The sequence below is a fragment of the Vespa velutina genome, chromosome 5 (genome assembly GCF_912470025.1).
Source record: "Vespa velutina chromosome 5, iVesVel2.1, whole genome shotgun sequence".
Lineage (NCBI taxonomy): Eukaryota > Metazoa > Arthropoda > Insecta > Hymenoptera > Vespidae > Vespa > Vespa velutina.
The window spans coordinates 475,001-501,018 of record NC_062192.1 but is presented as its reverse complement, the minus strand read 5'-3'; the positions used below and the strand labels follow the sequence as shown (position 1 = coordinate 501,018).

The following is a 26,018-nucleotide window of genomic DNA, read 5'->3' as shown; positions in this document are numbered from 1 at the left end:
ATCGTCGCTCGAATGCCGATCCACGGGCCGGGGATAGTCGCTCTTAATTCGATCATCGATCGTCCGGCAACGTGAATTCCACGCGCTCGCACATGGCCGCACCAATACCTCGATAGAACGGGAGGCGCGTCCCAAATAATAATGATAATAATGGATAGGGAAGCTCGTTCCTCTATACTTTCGAGTATCTCGAATTCAAGATATATCGATAGAGATCGATAGAGATCGTCGAGGCTCGATCTATAAGTCGGGACGCGACCGTTGTCCGCTGAAGCGAAGAGAGAAGGGAGCTCGACTCGGTTCCCTCGACTGGCGACCGGCGACCGGCGACTGGCGAACGGTGCACAACGAACGGCGGCCTTCTCGATCGTCGTTGGCAGTCAGGGCCTTTAATTAAGGGAACATATTGCCACTAATATCCGACGGACAGTGTCAATCTGTCAGGCTACCAAAAAGGCAACGATCTTGATAGCGGGTACCTAGGAGAGCGGCACGGCCTATCGGACACGCTGTCTTCGATTTAGTTGTTCCGCCAGATCACCCGGAATTAATACATTCGACGGTTAACTGAACGAGCGAGCGAGCAGGAATGGAAAGAGAGAGGGAGAGAGAGAGAGAGAGAGAGAGAGAGAGAGACGACTCCTCCAGACAGCCGTACCATGAAGAGTATCTGTCGAGCTTATCGACGTCTTCTCTCTCTCTCTCTCTGATAGACGTTGCGTATTTATCTTTCTTCTTAAATATTACCTTCGCTCGAACGAATAACACTTACTTTATATCCGATATCGTTTCCCGTCATAACATTATTACGTCTTCTCGCTAGATATCGAGATCGAGTAATTACGACTGTATTCTACGTTCCAAGGAAGAGGGAAGCAATAAAAACGTAAAGATCGTAAAGTAAACAAAAAGATGGAAGAGAAGAAAGAAAGAAAAAAAAACTTTCTATCGAGCGAAGGAGACCGTGTCGAAACTTAAACGGACATAATCGCGAGTGACGAGGAGCGCAAGGTCGTGGGTCCGCGGTAGAGAGGTGGCCCTTCGGAGACCCTTTGGAGGCCCAACCGCTTTCAGGAGCGAAAAAGGTGGGCGCGCACGACAATGCACACACACTGCCGGCAGATTACAGGGCGCTTCTCCTCTTCGACATTGCCCGAACCGGATGTCGATTATACACTCGCCCTTCTCCAAGCCGATTCGTTACGATTAAATGCCGCTTCTACTACGGGCACACACCTCCCAAAGCACCTCTCTTATCCTCGAGTTTGATCGACGAACGTGCCGCTATTGCTTACGAATTAATCTCGTATCGTCCTTCCCAAATTAATCCAAAATACTCAAATCCGTAATAACCATTACTTTATCGCCTTACCGCGTAAAAGAATTTTTCTCAGAGATCGCCGTATCGTCGTACAATTCCATCTGCGATTTCTAAACTGGTGTTGACATTCTCTCGTACCGACTTGAACGCCTTTTGCGATCTCCTTCAATAAGGACGGCTCCTTTCGGCAAATGTCGGCGAGCTTTCCTTTCAATCTTCTCGTTTTCTTGCAAACTAACATCGGATCCATCACCATCTGACTTCCTACCGTCCTGAAAGTAAAGAAGATATTTTTTTCAACGAGTTATTTCTTTCGACCGAGGACGAATCATTCCGAGAACATACGAGCCGTAGCTCTTACGTTAGAATGATCGTAATCGTTTGTTTATAGTTTGGTAACCCGCGATACGACGGTTCACGGACTTTGAATGTAAACATTCGGCTCGGTTGAAAAACGACGTGACCGTCCTCGGATTATTTACTCTTATATATCTTCGAAACGTTTATCGATAAGGATCGATGGTAAGAGCAAAGCTTTTTCATCTCCTTCTTATTAATAGGAAAACAAAAATTCTAGAACTCGTGGTTAACGCGGAAGAGAGTCCTCGGTGAAGAGTGATTTTCCTCGAACAATAATTTTCCACCCTGTCCCGACTGAATTCGTAGGAACGTACACGATGTTTGCGCATAGTCGCGATTACATTGACAAATCGCGATCGAAATTATAAATGCATTCCGCAAGAGGAGAAATAAGGAAGATAAAGTGTAGAGAACGAGAGATGAACGATATATATTTTCGAAAGGAGATACGAACGTTGAGAGACGCGAAGAGAGTTTGCGCTATTTGTTCGGCTGGTGAGCGCCAGAGAGAGAGAGAGAGAGACGAAAGATGCCGAGAGTCGGAATAATTTACGGAAGCCACAAATCCCTCGACGTGACATTCGCTAAGTTGCCGGTTATTTAGCCTGGCCATATCTTTCCTGCCCGATGAAGAAAAAGATAGAGTTACGCGCTCGAGATTAAGCTTCGAAATCTTCTCGTCCTCTCTCACTCGGAAAATTCAAAGAATTTATCAAGGGCCGGGCGCAAACGCAAGATTTCGAGGTTCTTGCCGATGAGAGTCCGATGATGGTTCTTAGATCGAAAAGCAGTCGGAAAAAGTAGAAAAGTAATTAACGACCGGCGATGACCGTGGGTACAGCGACGCTTTCTCGTTTCGTTCCTAAAGACGCGAACAACTCGCGTTGGCAAAAAAAGCGAAGCAAGAAGGAAGATTCTTCGAGACGACACGATCGTTGAAGGATCATTGCGTATAATTTCGATCTTCTCGGAGAAAACGCGAAAGTCTCGCCGGTAAACGAGCATTCCTATCGCTCGTAATTTCTTCTCCGTCTCCGGAGAATTCTTTCCGATCTCGAACGACAAAGTCCCTTTGCTGTTCTACGTCGACACCGTTAACGATCGCGAGAGCCGAAGCAAACGCGCGAGCGAATCGCGAAGAGAGACGACGGGGGAAAAAGAAACGAATGCCGGACGACGATTACCAAGGTGGACGATCGGGTGGACACTCGAATCTACTCGAAGACGAACGGTACGACGACATTACGACGATTAAAAATTAGCCCGAGCGATTACTACGGGGTATTTACTATGGGCAACGTAACGACTAGAATCTGGGCTTGGGGGGAGGGAGGGGGGGGGAGGAAATACGGGGATAAGGGGGGAACGACAGCGTTATGAAGAAGAAGAAAAATAGGAGAGTATTTAAAGTGAAACTCGAAAAAGAGAGAAAGATTGCGAAGTGGAAAGGAGGATAAGAGAAGGAAAGAAAGAAAGAAAAAAAGGAAAAGAGAAGAAGAAGAAGAAGAAGAAGAGAAGAAATAATGCTCCTCTTTGGAAAAGAGAAGATAGAGAGAAGAGACGTTCTCGAAGTCGACCTTCGTTACGAAACGTTAATTAAGATCATTAGTTCTGCGTCGGTAGGATGCCGGGTCGCGTACACGACGGACTCTCGGGAATGCAACGACCTTAATGGCAATAATTCCGTTAAGGACGGTTGCTCGCTCGTGTTCGCGTTGCGGCACGGCTCGTCTCGAGGTCGCTCCCGAGATATCGAGAGCCCTACGAGTACGTACCAGAGAAGGAAGAAGGAGACGACGACGACGACGACGACGACGACGACGACGACGACGACGAAGCAGAAGCAAAAGCAGAAGCAGAAGAAGAAGAAGAAGAAGAAGAAGAGAAGGAGGAGGAGGAGGAGGAGGAGGAGGAAGAAGAAGAAGAAGAAGAAGTAGAAGGAACGCCAAGCAGAGTCGAGCCGAGTCGCGTAAATGCGACGTGAGAGAAGGGGCCGAGTGACATCGTCATTTGGGAGGAGGATTCCTATCGCGAGCAACGACCATAACCATGAGCGCAAGAACGTCGAATAGCATTCGCGCGACTAGGAAAACGGCAAAATTTTCCACTCTCGAGATCTTTCTCGACTCATCGATATTTCCGGCGGTGATCTAGCGACTCGGCTGCTCGCGCTCGCGCTTTCTTAGAATCGTCTATGCGGACTATTTCGCGCCGAGCATCAATCTGCCTAGGAATAGGAATCCAGCAGTATCGTGCTCGACGGCCGCTAAAACGATGCCAAGAACGAGACGAGAGGGGTCTCTCTCCCTCTCTCTATCTCCTTCCCCCCCCCCCTCGCCCTCGCCCTCGCCCTCGCCCTCCCCCCCCCTCTCCCCTTCCCTTCCCTATCCCATAATCAAGCGAAAGCTCTTTGCGATCCAGGCAATTCGGGATTCGAGTAAACGCGAAGGAAACGGTTTGGCGCTTTAACCGAGTAGTGGCTAACATCCCTTTCACGGAGGGATAATAAAATGACGACGTTATCGCAAACACGTCGCGTTTGACGACCATCCTGGTTATGTCAGCGCTTCTCCACGCGCGTACTATTAATAAACGCGAGGAAAGCTTTAATGGGACTGAAAAGTGTCTGGACGAGTTGCCTACTCCGCGCATACAGAACGTGCGCGACTCTCCCTATGAAATCGATTAGGCCGTTTACGATTCGCTTTTACGACCGTGAGACTCTTAAGATCCTACCGGTAAACGTTTTCCAAGTTTCACGCTTGAGTCGAAACATTTTACCTCTTCCTTGAAATTCGACTTTCATTTCCCTCGATAAAGCTATCAAAATTTATCCATCGACTTGGACGAACACTTGTGTATCTTTAAACCAGTGCCAGAAGGCACCTCTTCCGAGAACGTAGGCGATGCTCGCTCGTTCGAAACTTCTTCGATATCTAAACGAACGACAATCGAGTATGATATTACTCGATCGTCTCTCGCGTTATAATTCCCTCCTCCGAAAGAGGAGGAAGGATAAAAAGGAATGGATAAAAAAAGAATGTAGAGTGGTAGTAGGTGATGGAGAAGAAGAAGAAGACGAAGAAGAAGGAGAATAAGAGCGAGCTCTCGTCTTTGCGTCGTGGACGGTGGAGGCAAGAAAAGGAACTCGGGGATGGATACGTCGTCGTCGCGAACGAAAAGCGTGGAGAGGCCGCCGGTTAGGGCGGCCGACTTATTTATTGCCTCATTAGACGCACTCACTTTGCTCGAAGGCAGCTCCACGCTGTCTGCTCGGATAGACAGTGACGAGAGCAGCGTAGCTGCTGCCGCTGCTGCTGCCGCTGCTGCTACTCGCTCGCTAGCTCGGCGTGTGTGCTCTCGATGAACACGAGAGAGGAGAGGACAGCCGGGACGGCCAGAGGAAGAGAGTAGAGAGGAGAAAAAAAAAGAAAGAAGGATCCGTTGCGCCTGCTCTTCGGTTCGGCCGAAAGGATGTGCACTTTTCTCTCTCTCTCTCTCTCTCCCCCCCTCTCTCTCTCTCTCTCTCTCTCTCTCTCTCTCTCTCTCTGGCCCTTTCGCTCCTTCCGCGGCTGGAAAGAGGGAAGAGTCGTTTGGTCCAGCGAAATTCTTCGAATATCTCCCGCCGCAACGAACGAGACTCTCGAGGATAAGAAGAAACGACGACGGAAGTCGGGAACCTTGCGATCAAGGACGCTGGATCGGAGTATTCACCTCCGCCTTTCTTTCGTTCATCCTAAAGCTTTTTTCTCCCCGATTAAAGGGCAAACGTACGATGAACGTTTACCACCCACCGACATAACGAGAAGCCGACGATGACGAAAGGTAAACGAATAAGAAGAACTCGAGGCACCTTCGTTTTGGCACTGCCACTTTACGACGATGGATCTTCCTCGTGTGCCCTCAGCTCTTCTTTTTTTTCGTCGGCGACGGCGGCGTCGCCGTCGTCGCCGCCGCCGTCGCCGTCGGAAGCAACAAGAGAATGATTTAGATTAAGCGCACGTATTTAGCAACCAAGAACTGTTGTGACTTTGGACTTCCTCTCACTCCGGGACTCTACTCGACTTTCTCATATTTTCTCTTTTCGTCGAGAGGAAAGAATCGAAAATGCCGAGCGGTGCAGCATTCGTTACGTATAAAACGCTCGGTCGTTCGTTCACGGAATGTCAGTAGAAGGTAGAAAGAACGAAAGAGAAAAAGAGAGAGAGAGAGAGAGAGAGAGAGAGAGAGGCGTAAAAACGCGAGTGCGACAAGAGGAGGGTGAGGTGAGGCGGGAATGTCTCGAACAAATTGGTGGCAAGGGTCAGGCCACGGCAGGCCCGCCCGGCTCGCTCCTTGGTTTCTTTCGGAATCTCGAGGAATCCCTTTTTCTTCTTCTTCTTCTTCTTCTTCTTCTTCTTCCTCCTTCTCTTCTCGTACTTCTTCTCGTACTTCTTCTTCTCGTCGGACTCGACTCGCGAAAACTCGAAATCGCTTCTACGCTCTAAGGGGAACGGAACGTCGTTCTTACGAGAAACGACGATCCGGCGTAGCGAGCAGCAAAGCGCACGGCCATAAATCCTTCCGCTTATTTCGAGCGCACACGAGAGACGGGTAGGTACTCGACGGCGACCGATGAAAAAGAGGGACCAGAGAGGGATGGATGAAAATCTCTTCATCGAGCGTGTTTCCTCGTACCAGCCGAACAATTATTCCTGGCACGTAACGATAATGAAACCGATAATTGGAAGGAGCTCGATAAAATTAGGATAATCCACGATAGAAGTGGAGTTCTTAAAATTCCATACATAGCAGGTGTACGATACACGCGCCGTCGAAACAATTTTAAATTCTTCTCTCTCTCTCTCTCTCTCTCTCTCTCTCTCATCCCTCATGCTCCAAACATTCCACGAAAATCGATCGTCCTATCGAGCGAACCCGCCCAAAACCAGGATGTTCTACACTATGACCAGAGTGGTAAACTTTTTCGATATTTCTCGCGGTACTCGTCGGAAAAGAAAATCGAGACAAGAACCAAGACGAGGGAAGAGATTTCTTCGTTAGCGAGAGAGAGAGAGAGAGAGAGAGAGAGAGAGCAATGAAGGGCCGAAAGCAGAAAATTGAAAAAAAGCATCGAGCACTAACTCACGCCTCGCATAAAGTCGCATTAGTACCGTACCATTGGCGCGGCAAAACCGTGACCGATTGGTCACCCCGAGGGGGTTAACTCCCGGTAAATCATTCGTAGCCATTGTGGTGGCTCGTGAGAGAACGAGAGGAAAAGAATAGCCAAAAAAAGAAAGAGCACGGAGAAAGTCAAGTGCTAGAGTGCACGAGGTAAGGAATAAAAGTTAAAAGAACGCGAAAGGTAAGGAGCTCGTAGGCGATACTCGGTATCGCGTAGAAAGGAGACGGCACGAGATGGAACGCTTCGGCGCTCATTATTGCGGAAAGCGTAAAGGATTGGGATTTGAGGAGAATCTCGTTCGTTACTCTCTCTCTCTCTCTCTCTCTCTCGACTGGGAGCAGAAAAGAGCGAGAAAAAGATATATTTATGGAGCGGCGAAGGGAGTAGACGACGTGACCGTGAACGATCGAGGGTTCGTGCACTATATTTAATACGACACGCGAGAAGAGAAAAGTCTTTCTTACGAAAATCGATCGTCCAAAGAAGAGAAAGAGAAAGAGAAAAAGGAGGAGGAGGAGGAGGAGGTGGAGGAGGAAGGCTCGTCGTTCTCTCTTTACGATCGCGCGCGCATCAACTCGCGAAAGAAAGAGTACGATGCGCAGGTGAGAGGGTATAAAAAAAGAAAAAGAGAGTGAGAGAGAAAGAGAGAGAGAGAGAGAGAGAGAAGGGGGAGCATCGAGTTGTCCAACCAGCGAGAACGTAGTCGCGGACTGCCCACCGCGGCTCATTGGCCGACTTGTCGAGTGCGAGCTCGACCGAACGCTATCGCTTTATCGCTCGTCGACAACCGAATCTCGGCTATTACGATTCTTCGTCGTTCCTTTTGTCTTTCGAAGAAAAGAGAAAGTAAGTGTATCCGTGAGACGATACCAAAGGCCAATCGAAGGAGAGCCACGAGATTCGAGCTTGAAAGTTTGTTCCCGTCTTCTAAAGAGAAGAGTCTGGAACTTTGAAATGAATTCTTTATAAACAACGTTTGGGAAGAATCGAAGCCACTTTAAAGATCGCTCCCAGTAGACCGACTATGCTCTTTCTTTCTCTCTCTCTCTCTCTCTCTCTCTCTCTTTCTTATTCTCGTCTAAGAGAGCTAAACGCCGTAAAATCGAGGCAAGAAAAACGCTGCGAGTGGACGAGAAGAGAGCGAGAGGCGGAGGAGGAGGACTTGAAAGGAAGGCAAGGAAGAAACGTGGAACGAAGCTCGTGTATTCCCAGTCCTCCGTGTCCTCGCGTTTCTCCGGATACCACCGAGCAAGCGAGCGAGCAAAAGAGAAAGAGTGAGAGCGGGGGGAGGGGGAGGTAGGGAGAGAGAGAGAGAGAGAGAGAGAGAGAAAGAGAAACGTACGGGCAAGGGCAGAAAGAAAGGGAAAGAGAGAAGGAATATCCGCGAAGTCGAGAGGAAGAAAGAGAAGAGAAACCTGCCGACTTACAAATTATACGCGCTCAACGAGATTTACGGGTGACGCTTTGAGCGAGACCATTGTCCATCCTCGCTCACTTCTTTGCCTCTTTACTCCTCCACTCTTGGCCGTCTTTGTCCACGCGAGGGGATCCTTCGTTCCCGAACGTCTTTCTACGCTTTCGTCCCTCTTGTCCTTTCGAACGCGCTAGCGAGTGAACGAGATAGAGAGAGAGAGAGAGAGAGAGAGAGAGAGAGAAAGGGGGTAGTATTCGTCGCGAAAAAAGCGGAGAATGCCGATCGACGAAAGAGAATCCGGTTCCGATCGGAGTAATCGGGCCCTCGCGTCCCGCGGTTCTCGTGAGAAGGACGTTACTTGCGACTCGATGACGGACGATCTACGATTTACGATCTCGACGTCTCGCCCCTTCTCTTCCGAGTCCTCGACGAGTGTGCCCAGAGTGCAAAAATTGACAAAACTCTCGGAAAGGCAAATACGATCGTGAAAATCTTAGGAACCTTCCGACGTACCTTCCGACGGATCTTTCAAGCGTACGCGTACGAGAAAATACGCCTTAGAGATAGGCTTTGAGCGTCGTAACGTGAAAGAAAATTCCCCGGGCGACCGTTAAATACCTGTTATCAAAACAAACGGTCGACCTCCTAATATATTTATCAAACAAGCACCGGCGACGGAGACGGCTGCGACGGCGAGCACATTGCGACGAGTGAAACAGGTAAGCGAAGCGGGCTCGGTTAACGAGGTGCGGCTGTACAACACATCGACGAAGCGCAGAAATCCCCTTTAAATCGTAAACCAATATTTGAGGGGCCTTTAAAGGCCCCTCGAAGTACCTTTCGCCCTTTACGAGCGCGACGCGCGACGAACCTACTCAAGGTCGCGTACCTTCCTTTCGTACTCGAAAGATCTCGATCCTCCTGCTTCTTCTTCCTACGAACATTCTTTCTCATTACTTTACGACGTAAACTATTAATCAAAAATTAGCAGAAACGTTCGAATGAACTTCTCGAGAGAGGAAGAGAAGGGACTCATGGACGTGGGGGCCGTGAGACAGAAGATGACAATTCATCTCCGCATGCTGAAATCTCTCTCTCTTTCTCTCTCTCGCTCTCTCTCTCTCTCTCTCTCTCTCTCTCTCTCTCTCTCCCGGGTGGCAATTACGCGATAAGGTTCTATCGTCGTGTAAACATTTACATACCAAAGTGGAGTACACAGCGTCTACTCCGAGCTACCGAGTAATTTAACGTTTCCCAACGTACGACTCTCTCTTTCTCTCTTTCCATCACGCGAGAACGGCGTAGAACGCGATACGCCTTTCTTTAATGTTTTTTTCCCCATTTGCCCCATTTGCGAATGACATACCTTTGCTAAATAAAGAAGAAGAATTTGCAGCGAAAAGGAACGAGTAATCTACCAAAGTATGTTGATAAATCACCTTAATGAATAATTCATTGGCGAAGGCGTAAATCTTTGACGTTCCGATGGAAGCGAACCGCGACCAACGACCACGAATAAATATCTACTTTCGATCGTCTCACGGTCGTAGATCTCGTTGATACGCGCAATCGAGAAAGGATTTACTGCCCCGTTAATCGTTTTACACGAGCGTAATGCGTCGGTAATTGATAAGCCAGATGTCACGCTTGAAAACTCGAGCATTTAGCAATGCGCCATTGCTAAAGGCGATCATCTTTCACGTTATTACATCGTAAATAGAATTTTATAATCGAGATAGGAGTAGGCCCTTTCACGAGTTCGTGAGTTGGGTTCGATTATTGGGATTTGACGGGCCGTATTTTTCGTAGGGAAAATTCGTCGAGGTAGAACAATTTGACGGAAGAAAGGAGAGAAAGTAAATCGCATAAGAGGGAGCAGCAGAGGGAGCGAAGCAAGATCGAGAAAAGATAAGGGTCTACGAGAGCGAGATTCCAGTCAAAACTCGTCGCATCGCGCCTAGCTCTTGTGTCTGTCGTTAAGTCGTCAAGGTTAGTGGCCACTTAAAGAAAGGAAAAGAAGACTTTCCCTACTTTTTTCTTTCTTTCTTTCTTTCTTTCTTTTTTCTTCTTTTTCTCTCTTTTTTTTTTCTTTCTTCTTTCTCCTCTCTTTTTTCTCTTCTTTGTTTTTTTTTTCTTTTTTTTTTTTTTTTTCTTCTTTATACCTAACTCTCTGTGTAAAGCGTAAGAAACGCTACCAGATACCAAGCCCGTAACACACACGAGCGTTGTTTGTTTGAACCCTCCTTTTTATGGTCGTCACGTGTCGCGGCGCTAAGGACACTCTTGGTACTGTTTTACACCTTTAGCTCTTTATCTCTCGCCTTTCGAACGTCACGGATGTCAACGCGAACGCTTTCCTTACGGATAACGGTTTGACAATGAAACGCGATAACCCCGTTTATCAAAGAGTACTCCTCTTAAGCGACTTTAACGTCGTCGTTAGAGCTTCTTCGATACTCGACGGGAACCAGAGAGACGCGCGAGCCTCTCTTGGAGGATTGTTTTTTTCTTTATCTTTATTTCAGAAAAGAAACGGAAGGACTTACCAAAACGATCCGGTGGTAATCGGGGTGACGAGGAGGAGACAGATCACCAGGAGAACGGGGCGCATCTCCGTCCCCTCTGGCCCTCTTTTTAAACTCCTTGGGTTCTTTGGCGGGCACCAATTCCCTTCGAAGGAATAGCGAGCACCTTTCACCGTCGAACGCGATCTCGAACACTCCTCGGCGAACTTTCCAATTCTATTTGACTTTTTCTTTTTTTCTTCATACGACGACGAAAGCTCTCGAGTTGAAATCAGCAGGTCGCTTTGATGCTCTTTTCTCTGACTTCGCGGGCGAAAAGAAGTATAGAAAGGACGGAAAGATTACTAAGTCGAGAGAAACGGAAAAGGACGAAAGCTTCATGACGGGTCCCCCTCTCTTTTCGTTTATCCCTGCGAACGAAACGATCCGTCTCCGTTTGGAAGACGTGGATCTTCCGGATCGCGAGAAGGATCGATTCGCGCGATTCGGAGAACGATCCGGAAGAAGTTGGACTTCCGGTCTCGTGGAAGTCACTTGCCCTCTCTCCTCCCGTATCCCCACCCTACTCGAGGAAGGACTCGTTTCTCTTCCTTCGCACCCTCCCTCTGCGTCGTGCTCTCTCTCTCTCTCTCTCTCTCTCTCTCTCTCTCTCTCTGTCTCTCTCTCTCTCTCTGTTTCTGGCTCTCCCAAAGACACCGGCCACCGCGAAGAGCGCGAGAAGAGGCAGGCAGTCGTAGTAAAACGGATCGTAATAAAACGGTCTTTTCTTCCGGCGGGGACAAAAACGCGTCGCGTTCCTGCCAGAACTACGTCACCACGATCTTTGAGTGTTGCCTTACCCCCACCAACCGAGTTCTGGGGAGTAGAGAAGAGTTACCCCCACCATTCGTCCAACTTCTTCCTCCTCCACCTCCTCTTCCTCCTCCTCCTCTTCCTTCTTCTTTCTCCACCGCTTCTTCTTCCTAGCCTTCTTCCCCAGAAGACACGCCGCCACCATCGCCACGACCACCATCGTCACGACGACGCAGAATAAGAACAGTGCGGAAGAAGAGAGGCAACGAAACCGATCGTGCGTTTGGATTTTTTTCGAAAACGCGATCGAGAGTAAGAGAGAATCGCCACTTTACGAGATAAAATTTATAAAGAATCGAAAAAAAATCGGGCAAAAGGATGGAACGGGTCAGATACGACGGCACGTGCATCGTACGTGTTCTTACGGAGATGGAAAGACGCATTTACCGCTGGAAGGAGAGAGGGAAAAAAGAACGAACGAGCGAGCGAGCGAGATAGAGAGAGAGGGGGAGGGAGGGAGGGAGAGGGGGGAGAAAGACAGGCAGAGAGAGAGAGAGAGAGAGAGAGAGAGAGAGAGAGAGAGGAGCGCGCGATCGCTCTCGGTGCGAGACTGTTCCGAGCTACGAAGAAGAGAGAGGCAGGTGAGCGCCGCGCGGCGGCGTCGAGCCGCAACCGAATCACGTACCGTACCACGGCGCACCGCACACGATCTCTTCCCCTCTCGACGACATCAGCCCAATGTCCTTTTCTCGAAAATAGAAAAGATTCTGCGATAGCCAAAATCTAACTGACGGAGAAAGTAGGCCGGTTACTCGTCAGACTCATTTCCCCTTCCAATCGAAAATCCATCTTTGTTAAATTTATCGCGCGGCTACGAAGAAAATAGAAAATGACAACGGTAATAAGCGGTCGTGGTAAAAGTGGTATATATGATTATAAGCGTACATAAAGAAAAAGAAGCGATAATAGCGACGATGAAAGAGAATAAGGAATAAGAGATATGTTTCGTCGAGAGTCGCGTCCTGGCTAGGGAGGTTCCAGCGGGGGGGCCGCATTAAAGCTCATTTAGCAGCGGGTTCCTTTCTTCGGGCGCCCCCCGAGAGAGGAGACCTCGACCGACCGTACCGCGGGATCGCGGCGAAGCTCTCGATCTCTTTCTCGATTCCGCGAGACGTAGGAGAAATTTAGCGGTAAGAGGGATGACGAGGTATACGACAGGGATGCCATGGACGAATCGTATTGCCGACTCGCGACCGACAGAAACACGGAATAGCCAGTAATTTATGGGTGAGACTAATTACCGGGGAATGCAGCTCCTCCGACTCTTCTCCGTTCCCTGGTCCGAGAGAGTTTGCCAGACCAGTTTTCAGAGACGAGGAGATGGAACTATTCCAAGCCCACTACACCATTCTTTCCGAGATCCCTAAGCCCTCCTTTTCTCTCCTCTCCTCTCCTCTCCTCTCCCACATACTTTTTAAAGTTTCTCTCCGTGACTTTTTCCTTAACGCGCGTTTACTCTCATCCGTTACTCTCGTCTAGTTCGTGCTAGGAATTTCGAATTGCGACCTATCCAACGAGAATCGGTCATCGCGAGAAGGAAGAGAGATAATGGAAGGAGGAAGAAAGCGGGCGTGTTCCCACGCGGCGTCCCACAGACGGAATGGGAAGGGTGTTGGAACAATACCCGACATCGACGTCCCTCATTTCGACATTAGCCTGAGCAAGCAATTTCGAGCGAGCTCGATGGATCTGCTACCTCGATTCTTCTTCGTTAAATGCCATTATACGTTTCACTCGAACACCCGGTCGCCGCATGAGTCGTGAATTCCTGAGAACCTGCTCGAACCTGCAGCCACCGCCGCCGCGGCCTTCTTCGCTCCTCCTACTATCCGAACCTACGCGCTTCGGACAGACTCGACGACGCAACAACGCGCGGTGTGCTATCGACTTTGCTCGTCTCCGCGAAATAGCGCGATGATATGCCGCGCCTTGGGTCTCTCTCGGTTTCGCTCTCGCTCGCTCGCTCCCTCCCTCCCTCCCTCCCTCTCGAATCTCCTTGACCCTGCGCCGCTACGAATCTCCACGTACGAGGAACGCCGTAAAGGAACGGCGAGGGGGCACAGGGGAGGGGTCCGTGCGGACGAACGGTCGAACAGAAAGAAGGGGGGACGGCGCTTTTTGCGAGGGATCTCGCGAGGCAAGGCCGTCGTCTCGCGAAGCGAAGCGCGGCCTGCAACTCGTGACCGAGTAGCCGAAAATCCTGCCGGTTGGGACCGAGGCCGTGTCATCGGTCCCACGACGAAGAAAGAACGACGCTCCTCCAAGATGGAGCCCTTTTTCTACCGGGCCTTTCGTCTTGACGTTTCCTCGATTTATTACGCCTCCTCTCGTCATCCACCTTACGATATACTCGAGGAATTTTGCATTCGTCTATCGTCGATGTTGTAAACGGACGATGCATTCCATCGAAAGAGGCTATCTCGGAGGAGCCAACCGGCCAGAGACATCGGAGACAGAAACTCGTTCGAGACGTCAAACTTTTTGTCCCGCCGAAAGATCTCGTCCGATCGTCTCGAAAATACCTAAATTGAGAGTCTCTCTCGGAGGTTTCGAACTTTGTTCGGGGAATAAGCGAAAGAAGAAGAAGGATGGGCATAGGTAACGGTGCTCTTAACCGTAGCGAATATCGAAATACGGTGGTGCAATTTTCACGGATAGTCGAGAAAATGGAGCGAGGACTATCCTCTATTTCTCCCCAATTATCCGAAGGCGATGCTCCTCTCCGGAGGTTTCGAAATTACGGAGGCAACGTCGTTAATTCGACGGGAGATACCGATCGGTCTAAGCGACGACGTTCTACGGCAATACGGGCAGAAGCTTGCCTGCCGTTTCTACGGTTAATAAGCGCGGCAAATCCGAACCGATCCCGAACCTCTCTCTCTCTCTCTCTCTCTCTCTCTCTCGAACATTCGCAATTCTGCTTTTGCGATCAAAGTGAGTAAACGGATGCCCGAGTAAACGCGCCGTTGCAATTACACGCCAGTTACGAGCTGGCCTTAAGACGATTCACACGGCGCATTCTCTTTCTTTCTTCCTCCGTTCGTTCGTTCGTTCGTTCGTCCGTTCGTTCGTTCGTTCGTTCGTTCGTTCGTTCGTTCGTTCGTTCGTTCGGTCGCTGCGCGTCTGCTGCACTCGTCTTTCTCTAGCGAGTTTCCACAATGGTAATTACGAGACAGTACGCTCGTAAATTTCACGTAGGCTAAACGTAGGCACACCGTGTACACCGCGCGCGCGCGCGCGCGCTGCGTGGCTACTTTCTATTTCCCATAAGATCCAACCATATAGGAGAGACGTCGATATGTTTCGCCATACCAACGGCGATCGAGAATCGAAGAAAAGGGTAAGGAGGCTAACCGGCCGAGCCGATCGAGTTAGACCCCTCGCGTTCTCCACTTGTCGTCCTCGGCGCGTCGTCGCCGTTTCTCCTCTCTTTCTCGATTATTACTGCCACGATTCCCGATCTTACAGGATCTTGCATAAGTGCGAGCCCATGCGTGTCTCTCGAGCAGCAACGTTTGGACTCGCGTGAAATGAAACGGTGCCACGGCGCAGCGGATTACGACAGGGAGATCCCGAAGAACGAGAAGAATGCTTCCCGTGGATAAATAACGGCCTTTCGCGTTACGTCGTCTCTATCAACTTTTTCCATCGATCAAGATACATTCCTTTTTGCATCGACCTGTACCAAGTACGCTTTAAGTTTCTCCTCTACGTATTATTGCGTCTCTTTGTCGTCCCGTCGCCCCTTTCGTCCTTTTTTTCGAGACAGAAGAAGGAACGGTACACGATCGCGACTTTACGTCGACGCTACGACCGGACTGCGTCGTTGTTGTCGTTGTTGTCGAGAAACGGCCGGATTCCGTCGTGGTTCGTAAAGTTCACACAGCTTTTAGCGAGATGGATCGTCTTAGGAGCGGCGAACGATGTTAACGAAAGGGGAAAGGTGACCGTGCGCTCGGAATACGTCGTGAAAAGGACGAAAGGACAAGCCGAGTATGGTGCATTATGCGAGTTAGCATTGCACCGTGCCGACTTTACGACGACTTCCACGTTCTCCGGCGACTCCGCCGATATGGAGAACGTACACGCGTGATATTACAATGGGAATGGAGAAAACGAAACGAGAGGGTCGTGCTTGTAAATAGCGCTATTATCCTACGGCACGGTTCGTGAGCGAGAAAAATAGAGAAAATACGAGTACTCGATATCCTCGAGAAATGTATCGAATAATTCGAAACGTTAACAACTGTCGAGAGCGAAGCTATTAATTTCTCCTTTTTTTTTTTTTCTTTTTTCCTCTCTTCGCTAACCTCTCGTAATATTCTCGTGCGAGAGAAAGCACAATAAAGATATAGTCGCGATAGTAAAGTCGAGTAGCTCTATTCGAGTAGTTCGATTATCGCTCGTTCTTTTTCTTTTTTTTTCTTTTTTCGTTTTTTTTTTCTTTTTCTTTTCTTTTTTTTTTCCTTTTAAATCGATCAATTGATTCGGTCAAAGTTACGTAGAGAAGCGTGCTCGAGAGGAACGGAGGTGGAGGCAGAGGTAGCACCAAGTCGAGGCAGAGAGGTAGATTCGAAAGGAGTACGGTGGCGCGGTACCACGGTATAATAACAGACCGCCACGGGCCGGGCTAGCTGATGACTTCATTGAACTCGGCTGCTGCCCCAGGCTTCGTGAGCCCGGGTCCTGAAGCCCGGGACCTCCCTGAAACCGCCTCAAATTATAACGCCGCCCTGGACCCAGACCCGCTTCTGATGGGCTCGAGAAAAGAAGACGAAATCTCTGCCTTTTCATTTTTAACGATTTTAGCGATTTTAGCAAACGCCTTTCTTCTCTCTCTCTCTCTCTCTCTCTCTCTTGCTCTTCCTCTTCTTCTAGTTCTTCTTTTTCTACTTCGTCTTTTCACGTTTGGTAATTCGGAGCTTATAGATCGACGATAAGACTAAGTGCGTAGACAAGATCGTATAACGACTAGAACGATTGGAATCGAAAAAATGTCACAACCAACGGCCGGGATTTACGATAAAAATAATAATAATAAAAAAAAAAAAAAAAAGGTCCTGAGAAAGGTATCTCGGTCGAAGCCAAGAGTCTACGTAACGTAGAAAACGAGCTAAGGTAGTCGGTCATATCGTTGAAAATTCCTAAAGCTATTGCCGGTATGGCATTAGTGGCGATAACAAAACCGATAAGGATACGCGTTTGGGGACGAGGAGAAGGAAAGGGCGGGCCGATCGCGGTGTACTATGCGGAAGTAACGATTAGGACCGTAAAGCGATTGGAACTCTGAAGAAAAGGTGAGTAAACACAGGCAGGTTCTTTCTTCGCGACAGGTTGAAAGCCGATGGTTGCTCGACGAACGGAAAGATAAGCTTGCCAAGATACCTTATGTGCGCCTCTAATTTCTATATTATTAAAATGCCTATATACATAGGATATATGCGTATGGGCGTGTACTATCCCAATCTCGGCGATGATGGCAGCAATACTGGCCGACCGACCGACCGACCGACCGACCGACCGACCGACCGACCGACCGACCAACCGACCGACCGACCAACCGACCGACCGACCAACCGACCAAATATCTTTTACAATCGGTTCCCAGCAAGCAATTAGATCCAAAGTTGTTAATCCGTTTATCGGCCGTGTCTCGGCGTAACGCGATGCGCATCGACCTTTTCTTCCGGAACCTATAAAGTCTGTCGAGGCCGTCTTGCGAGGGCCGAACGCGATCAAAGAGAAAGCGTAGACCGCGCTAATTAAGATAAAATAACGTTTTAAACCAGTTTTATACTAACTTTTAAAAGAACTTACGTTCGACTCCTTCTTTGCGTTGATACGTCAAATTAAGAAACGTTAATAAAAGAGTTTAATATATCTACGCAAAACTTTAAGCGATAAGTATTTATTCGAGAATACGGACAGTCTTATTTCGAGGGGCCGTTCTCGTTTAGAAGGAAAATATTCGCAAGAAAAAGAACAGAAAAGAAAGAAAAAGAAAAAAGTACCTTACGCCGACTAAAAGGGACTAGATCTTTTCGATCCGAGAGAGCTCTAAACATTTGTAATCTCACGTAATACCTTTCGCAAACAAAAATAAAATTATTTTATTACTCGACATAATCCATCCGTAATCTCGGTGGCGACGAAAGAATGACGAAAAAGAGGACAGAAAAAAGGGTCTTCGAAAAGACGAAGAGAGAGCGAGAGAGAGAGAGAGAGAGAGAGAGAGAGAGAGAGAGAGAGAGAGAGGGAGAGAGAGAGAGAGGGAAAGAGAGAGAGAGAGGGAACTACGTTCGGGTTTCGAAAGGAAAAGGGCAAACAATTAAATGCCAACGCAAACGTCGTAACGACCGCGTTTATTCGCGTTAGGTAAAACGAGCCGCGTGGACCGCGAGAAGGGTCGCGAGAGGGCCCACCGGAGTGGCCCCCATTACTCTCTTAAACGATTCTTTCTTTTCCTTTTCAAACATCCCCGGTAGAAAAATTTGAGAGAATCTAAATTGGCTTCGTTCGTTCTACGATATTTTTGATACTCTGTCTAAAAAAGTACAAAGCCAAAGGGAAGAGAAAAAAGGATAGCGTATTTCGAAGGTATCGTATATTATGGGGACTAATAACCTTATTTTACGGTGTAAAGAAGTCGTCGATAGGAGGAAGAGGGATCTCTTACTCGAAGGAGAAGAGAGGAGAAGAAAGAAGAGGTTTGCTCTCTCCGTCTCGCCTCGAAGGTTCTCCCGGTACGATGGTGCGGTGCACTGCGGTGTGGTGTGGTGCGGTGCGGTGCTGTGCAGCATGGCACGGCATTCGTGTGGATATTAGGGCGATTGTCGTGCCTGATTCGATACGGTCTTGAAATAAGGCCCCCGCGGCCTGGCACCGTCAGACGGGGCCGCCTCGTACAAAGCCGAGTAACAGGATCCACCCTCCGACTCTTCCACGCGAGAGCAGCCACGGCATCGCCTCTCATGCCCTCTCCTTTCTTATTGCTCATTCTTTCTCCTCTCTTCTCAAAAACATATCGGTAATCTAGCGTAAATAATAATGCGAAAACTCGTTTTCTCCGCGAGACTCGATAGAAATTTCAAGAAACTTTGAGTTGGTAGATACTTGGATACATGAGAGAAAATCTAAGAGGATTTAAGATTAAATCGATCGATCGATCGATCGATCGATCGAGAGAGAGAGAGAGAGAGAGAGAGAGAGAGAGAGAAAGAGAGGTTTTCGAAGGATGGCTGCAATTCTTTCCGCGATTCGAGAACCTTGCTCGGAGGTCCGTTCCTATTCCGTCTTTCTCTTTTCCTTCTTTCTCTTCTCTCTACGTGTATATCGACGTTCCTCGTCTTACCTCTCACTCTCTCTCTCTCTCTCTCTCTCTCTCTCCCTCTTTCTCTTTCTCTCGCCGTCTGAGGTCTGTATCATCCTCCGGGCCGGTGTACCGGTCGGCATCGTGTGAAGTCCGGCTAAGCCATTATATCCCCCTTGGCCGCCTTCGAGGTGTATATACCGCATCCACAGGCATCTTCAGGCACCGAGAAGAGGTTAGAGGAAGCTCCTATCCCTCTACCTCGTCTCTCCTCCTCCTCCTCTTCTTCTTCTTCTTCTTCTTCCTCTTCTTCTTCTTCTTCTTCTTTTTCTTCCTCTTCTTTTGCCCCTCGAGGACTCGCTGGAATACGCGAGAAGAGAAAGAAACGAAGGAAGAGAAAAAGAAAGAGAAAGAGAAAGAGAAAGAGAGAGAGAGAGAGAGAGAGAGAGAAAAGTGCGTGCTGCATCGCGTAGTCGAGGTGTCGGAGCCCGCATTAAGGGGGCGGTACGCCTCGAAGGGGCCCCGAATTATGACGTCACGGACCGCACACGTCGCGATCAGGTGAGCCGAATACAAAATGGATTGTTAATTACGAAGCCGCTCGGCGTTCGCCACGCACCTCGCCACGCCGCTCACCACTACTGTCATCCATCCTCTTTCGAATCTATACTCCTCTTTTTCAGCAAATTTTTCATCCCACTTCGAACGACTCGAGAACATATTGTAAAAAAGCTTTCACAAAGTAGCTACATAAGTAGGTATAGGTATACATATATATATATATATATATATATATATATATATATATATATATCTATATATATATACACACACGCGCGCGCGTTAGTAGGTAGGTATAGGTATATTCGAATCTGAGCTAATTTAAGAGTCCTCGATCGACATAGTTCGCCAAAAGATAGGACCAAGAGGAAGGTGTATGTAAACGAAATCGACGACGAATTCCACGAGTTCCACGAGCCACTAAAAACACTCATCACCGGCAATTCAATTTATTGCCACGATCGTAAAGACATCGGGTTTTACGCGATGCCGAATATATATAAGCTCCAGGCACGGGGGAACCAAGTGGTAGGGGATCGAAGAACAAGAGCGAGACGAGAGGATAGAAAGAGAAGAAAAAGGATGAAGATACTTTGGTTAGGAGGAAGGAAAAGTAGGGAGAAAGGAGTCATCAAATTCATTAGATCCACTCTCACGGTTGAACATTAACGAACTCGAACGTTTGCTCGGTAGGCCGTGCCATTCCGTCGAACGGCAGAATCATTCGCTCGATTATGAGATAATGCTACCCTAAAAAGAAGAAAAACGGAGGCTGCTCGCGCGTCCAGAGGAAGAAGATGAAAGGAAGAAAAGGATAGTTGTTCGATAGGATCATCCTCGAGATATTTCGAGGAGATCGTGAGCGCGCGAGTAGGCGAGAGAGAGAGAGAGAGAGAGAGAGAGAGAGGTGGGGGAGGGGGGAGAGAGAATGGATTTAGAGGGCGGACATCTCGTAGAATGAAAGAAAAAAAGAAAAAAAAAAAAAAGAGGATGAGGGAGAGAGAGAGATAGGGATTGAAAGAGAGGCCGAAAAAAAGTGGCAGGATGCTAGCATACGGGGATTAGTTTCATTCACGAAATCCTTTATCTGAACAAAATCTTAGGAAAATTGGTTCCCACAGGATAGGAAACAATGAGAAACATCTTTTACGACTCCTTACCCCATAGGTGGCCGTTGTTGCATTGTAAGCTTTAAGGTTGCATTACACGGTGCATTGGATCGGGTTCACACGGAAAACGCTTTGTCATAAGTACTCCTCGTCTCTTCTTCCCATCAAAGGCCGAGCCTTGAATTCGAGTCTTAAGAACAAAATGAAATCGAGAAATCGTGTAAAAATCCATCTCCCCAATACGAAATAATTTATCGATGTAAAGGGCATCAGGAAGATTATGCGATCGATAGGAATAGATCGCGGCTCGTGCTCGGACGTGCGCAACGCGTTCGACGAAGCCAAAGGAGGAGACTACGGGATAGGATGCGGTAGCGTGGGAAAGGGTCGAGCATCTTGGCAGCGAAACGAATCGGAGATCTGCTTAAGATCTTCCTAAGATCTCTAATAGCCGTAGAAAGAAAAACAAAACTAAGTACTTGGGATAAGTTAAGGATGCTTAATCGATTCGCGGATCGACGCGTTCCGACGTCGACCTTTAACACGGCGCGCGCCCGCTCCTTTTCTCGTTTCTAACCTCCTATACCGCTTTTCGTTTCGAAATCAAAGTGCGGACACCTACCGCAAATGGCGTATCGTAGATCAGGAAAAAGGAAAGAGATAACGCGGTACACCCGTACTGGTCCTTATCTATTTGGCCATTTAAACGAACCAATTAACGCATTCGTTAATTCCCACGCGAATTCGTTAAATACCATCCTCCTCCTCCTCCTCCCCCTCGTCGTCGTCGTCGTCGTCGTCGTCGTCGTCGTCGTCGTCGTCGTCGTCGTCGTCGTCGTATAAAGCGTAACGAAGCGCGGCTCGACTTGGGCGGCGATGGAAAGCCAAGGAGAGAAGATTGTCCGCGCAAATGAGTATTTACGAGGCCGGCTTGACTCTATATTATGCCTCATTTCGCCGTAGGATCGATTAGCTCTAATCGAGAAGTATAAACAAAACGTTAATAAACCTCTTCCTTCTCCTCCTCCTGCCCCTACCTCCTTATCTTCCTCCTTCTTCCCCTCATTCTCCACGAGGTGTATCCTCGCGAGAAGGACTCTCCCTCCTCTCCGCTCCCCCTCTCTGCCGTTCTCCTCGAGCGTCCTCCCTTCGCCCGTCTGACCATCCTCGGTCGAGCGTATCACGAGGAGAGCTACGACACGTGTTCCTCGCACGTGCTGCGCGAGCATGCATGCCTACGTCTACGGACGGTTCTATGCGATCGGATGCACCTCGTCTAAATTTTTCTTTATGTTTCTTCGATTATTCAAATGGAAGAGATCTTTTCGTTGATTTACGTTCAAATCTGACAAACGGAAAGGAGGAATGCCAAAGGTAAAGGCGAGATAGAGAGAGAGAGAGAGAGAGAGAGAGAGAGAGACGGCGGCGCATCGGTATAGACGCCGTACGTGGACGGAGACACATCCTTCCTCGCGGTATTCGATCGCACAAGGAGATCTACGACGACCCACGGAGAGAACTCCGATATAGAATAGAGCCTCATCATCCTATTTAATAATCGTACAATGGCCCTTTTGAGGACGATAAGATCGCGATCGGAATGATCGCCTCGATGGCCTTCCACCTGAGATCGATCTGTTTCTTTGTAATAACGCAATTAACACTTCTTTGTTCGATCGATTTTCGTCGCCGTACCATTATAGCTATACGTATACGTCTGTAAATCGTTGCGAATGAACGTTATCGCGATGACTCTGGTTTAGTTGCACGAGGAAAAAAATGACAGGAGAGAAGATATAAAGTATTTACAATATAGGTATTATATATCAGGTAATGGTAATATATATCTCTCCGTAATTCTTGGACACCCTAAAGTGCTTGATACACCGACGAACCTTCTCTTCGGTTGATTACGATCGTTTACGAGCGGTAAATCACCTACGTCTATCCCCTCCATCTACCTTTCTTCTTCTCCTTTATTCGCGAAACGTCACGATATCCTTAATCGTTGAAACCGGTAGTAAAAGGATCGTTACTAGTCGTGACAAAGAAACCGCCACCTCGGTGAACAAACGAGCCAATAAAAGCATTTTATCGACCCCTTCCGTTTGTCCCTCGACGATAACTCTCTCGCTCTCGCTCTCGCTCTCGCTCTCGCTCTCGCTCTCGCTATGTCGAACGCGCGTGTCAGAGGAGCCAAGCTTATAGCGTATACGAGTTCGAAAAAGAAAAGCACTCGCGGCAAAGAGTCGTTCGAAGTCACTTCTAAGCGATGACACGCACCGTCATCCGCACGGCGTGGGTGTTGAGATCCTAATCGGACGGGCTCCGCGAGTAGTACAACGACGATTAGGCTTCTCCGCTCGAAGGCGAACGCACACGTACGCAAAGACCAAGGCAACGAATACACGACCGGATCTAATCTCTACTCTCGTAGGTGGTTCCGAGATACTCATCGCGATCCAAAAGGAAAAAGTCAGGCAGCGGCGCAGGAAACGAAAGTCCCTCGAAGGTCCTCGAGGATTTTCGAATACTCGCGAGGAAAGGTACGAAACTCACGAGTACGCCCTTGTCCTCGAACGACCCTTTGTCAACTTGAACCGTTCGCAAGACGATCTAGATACATCCTTTGATCGCACTTTCGAGGTACGCGCGTCCACGAATAATCACGGAGACCGGTCGAGAGGAAAAAAAAAAGGAACAAGAAAAAAGAACGAAAAAGAAAAGGAGAAAGAAAGAGAAAAGAAAAGGAGCTTCGTGACCGTGGAAGATGTTCCCGCGGCGAGTTATACAAATTGTCGTTGACGTCGAATAACATTAATATAGGTAGTACCTATTGCGCGCGAGACCGTCCTTGGTGGTCGACGAGTCTGCAAAACGTCCGTGTTAAATCATACCTACCAGGAAGACCGCGTGGTTGGTGCCGTACCAAACAACAACAGCGACAATTTTCAAATCAATGACTTTGAAGATCGTCGATAGTAGGTGGACAGGTACGTATGTTTTCCCATTTAAATAGAATCCCATATGGTCTTCAACGTCATCGGCGAGAAATAAAGGAGGATTCGAAAGGAACGACCGAAGGAATTGGTAGAATTGGGGGAGAAGGGATAGAGATGGAGGAGGAGAGTCGCGTTCGAAAGGATCGAAGCCGTAGGACCAAGTTGGCCCGGGACCACCATAACTACAACATCGATGGGGAGTGCGAGATCCGACAGCTTCGGAGGTGGCAATGAGCCCGGGTCCCGCCCGCCGCCACACCCACACGCATATATCTTATTTTCCCTTTTTATTTATTCGGATTGCCGTTGGTCGAGGCAATCCACTCTTCGAATCCCTATGGCTGCGTCTGGTCCGCGTTGGCATATAATAGGCGAGCACGGTGGCCTCCTAGGCCCTTCGGCCTTTCGCCGACCTCTTTTAAACTTCCACTCGACGTCCACGGAATCGTCCTCATTGTCCATCTCCCTCCTCTACCTCCACCCCCCCCCCTCCCCTTGACGTTCCTCCTGCTACGAACGTTCCTTTCCACAAAAATATCCACGATCTAAGAGAACGTTACCTTGGATCATAGTGATAATATAATACAATGGTATATAGTCGCTAAAAGTACAACTTTCGGGCCTCGTTTCCGTCTCGTTGGAAATAAAAAGAATACGTTGCGACGGGTCCGAAGGTAATACGCTTACGGATCTTATTAGAAAATTATGTTTCAAAAGGGAAGAGAAATATGTCTGCGTCGTTACCAGTCGCGATTTCCTTCGATAAGAGGATCTAGCGCAAAAGAAAATTCTCAAAAGTCTTTGAAAGATTTCCTAGGCGTGACCGCGCAAGCGGAAAAAAACGGCGAAAATCCTTCCCTTTTTTCTCCTTTCTCTTTTTCCTTTCTCCTTTGTCTCTCTCTCTCTCTCTCTCTCTCTCTCTCTCTCTCTCTCTCTTCTTCCTTCCTTTTTGATGCAAAGAAACGTAGAGAAAAGTAGGCTGACAAGAAGAACGGTCGGCCGACGGTAGGCCGTCGGTAGCGAACGATGGTTCGCGGTAAACAGGCGGAACATCTATGATCCCCAAAAGCAGATTATTCGGAAAGACTACTTTTAGCGAGTAAATCGATCATGCTCGGGCGAACATCGACAAGTGGCTTTTAGCGAAAACGACGCCGATGATCCAGAGCTAACGCGTATCTCCTCTCGATCGTGCGATCGACCGTTGCTATTTTGTAACGGATATCGTGTCTCGAAAAACATCGAAAGAAAAGAACGTAAACGATAGGGAGAAGGACAAGGAGTCGGATCGGATCGGTTCCGGGGCTAAACGACCATCCTCTTTCGATCGCGTCGCTTCGAGAGGAGAAAAAGAAGGACGACGTGTCCTGCGCGACGCAATGCTCACAATAGAGTTAACTTTTTTTTTTCACAGGAGATGCGCCTCGTCGTTGGCCTTTGCGTCAAAATTTTTTGAATTCGCGAGGAAAATAAGCGGATCGTATATCGCAAACTGGACAATTGGACTCGGCGATTCTCTTAGTCAGGAACGGACTATAAGCGCGCATCGTCATCCTTTATCTTTATCCGTGCGCCTAACCAATCGACGGATTTTACTCCAACAAAGTATCCGCATACTCTTCGGCCCCTTTCGACGGGATCGATCGAGACGGGGAATGCACATTATTAAAACATTCCAAGCAGTAACCCCAACGAGAATTCGCCCGCTTTCAACGATATTAAGTTCCCACCGCGAGGTTCCTCCGCTTTCATAACCGTGCGCCTACTTTTCCAATTAATCGATCCGTTTCTCTCCCATCGACAATTTTACTACTCTTTATCCCTCTTTATTCAGGAAAGAGAAAACTTATGCTAGCGCCAAGGCGAACGAGGAGAATAGAAATGGTTCGCCTCGGCTCGGTTTGCTTCTTCCGTTCGTTCTACCGATTTCTTGTTAGACGTCGAGCGACGTCTCAATTAAGAAGTCGAACGCGCCGGCCGAGTTCTCAACGGCGATTATCAACGATTTTCACACCGTCGTGTCCTTCGGGTTCGGTCCTTCTTGCCGGGCACGTTTTTTCGTTCGGTTTCTTCCGCGTTTCTCGGCACACTTAATGCCCCGTGAAAACGCGTCGTACCGAAATGAAGGGTCCGATCGATTACCACGCTTAGATCGAGGATCGGCTTTTTGCGATCCTGAATCGTTTCCCGAACTTTTAACGGATCGCCGTGCGATACGGGCAAAGGTACCGTATACTCTTCTCCTCGCGTCTTATCGCGATCGAACGCCGAGAACGAAGAACCGGATTCTCTTTTCTACAAACATTGCCGCTCGTCGATGCGCGAATCTCATTCGTCTCGAGCAAAAAGTCAACTTTTACTTTGGCCCTTTAAAGAAGCAACCGCATTCTACTCGTTC

At 48.5% G+C, this 26,018-nt stretch overlaps 2 protein-coding genes across 3 annotated transcripts in view; one reads left to right on the top strand and one right to left on the bottom strand.

Moving 5' to 3' along the window:
* Positions 1 to 12,113, bottom strand: part of LOC124949464 (protein Wnt-6-like) — a 23,175-nt gene extending 11,062 nt beyond the window's left edge. Inside the window, exons 1-2 of the mRNA XM_047494512.1 lie at positions 10,809 to 12,113; positions 1,373 to 1,593 (exon numbers count right to left, since the gene is read on the bottom strand). Of these exons, the coding sequence (XP_047350468.1) occupies positions 1,373 to 1,593; positions 10,809 to 10,873 (286 nt within the window). The 5' untranslated portion in view covers positions 10,874 to 12,113. The remainder of the gene's footprint in view (positions 1 to 1,372; positions 1,594 to 10,808) is intronic.
* LOC124949462 (protein Wnt-10b) overlaps positions 10,072 to 26,018 on the top strand; it is a 27,440-nt gene continuing 11,493 nt past the window's right edge. The window contains exon 1 of one of the 2 annotated variants that reach the window (XM_047494505.1): positions 10,072 to 10,251. The gene's annotated coding sequence lies outside the window, so the exon portion shown is untranslated. Of the gene's footprint in view, positions 10,252 to 23,581; positions 23,612 to 26,018 lie in introns of those variants that run through there. The other variant, XM_047494509.1, reaches the window with a different exon arrangement.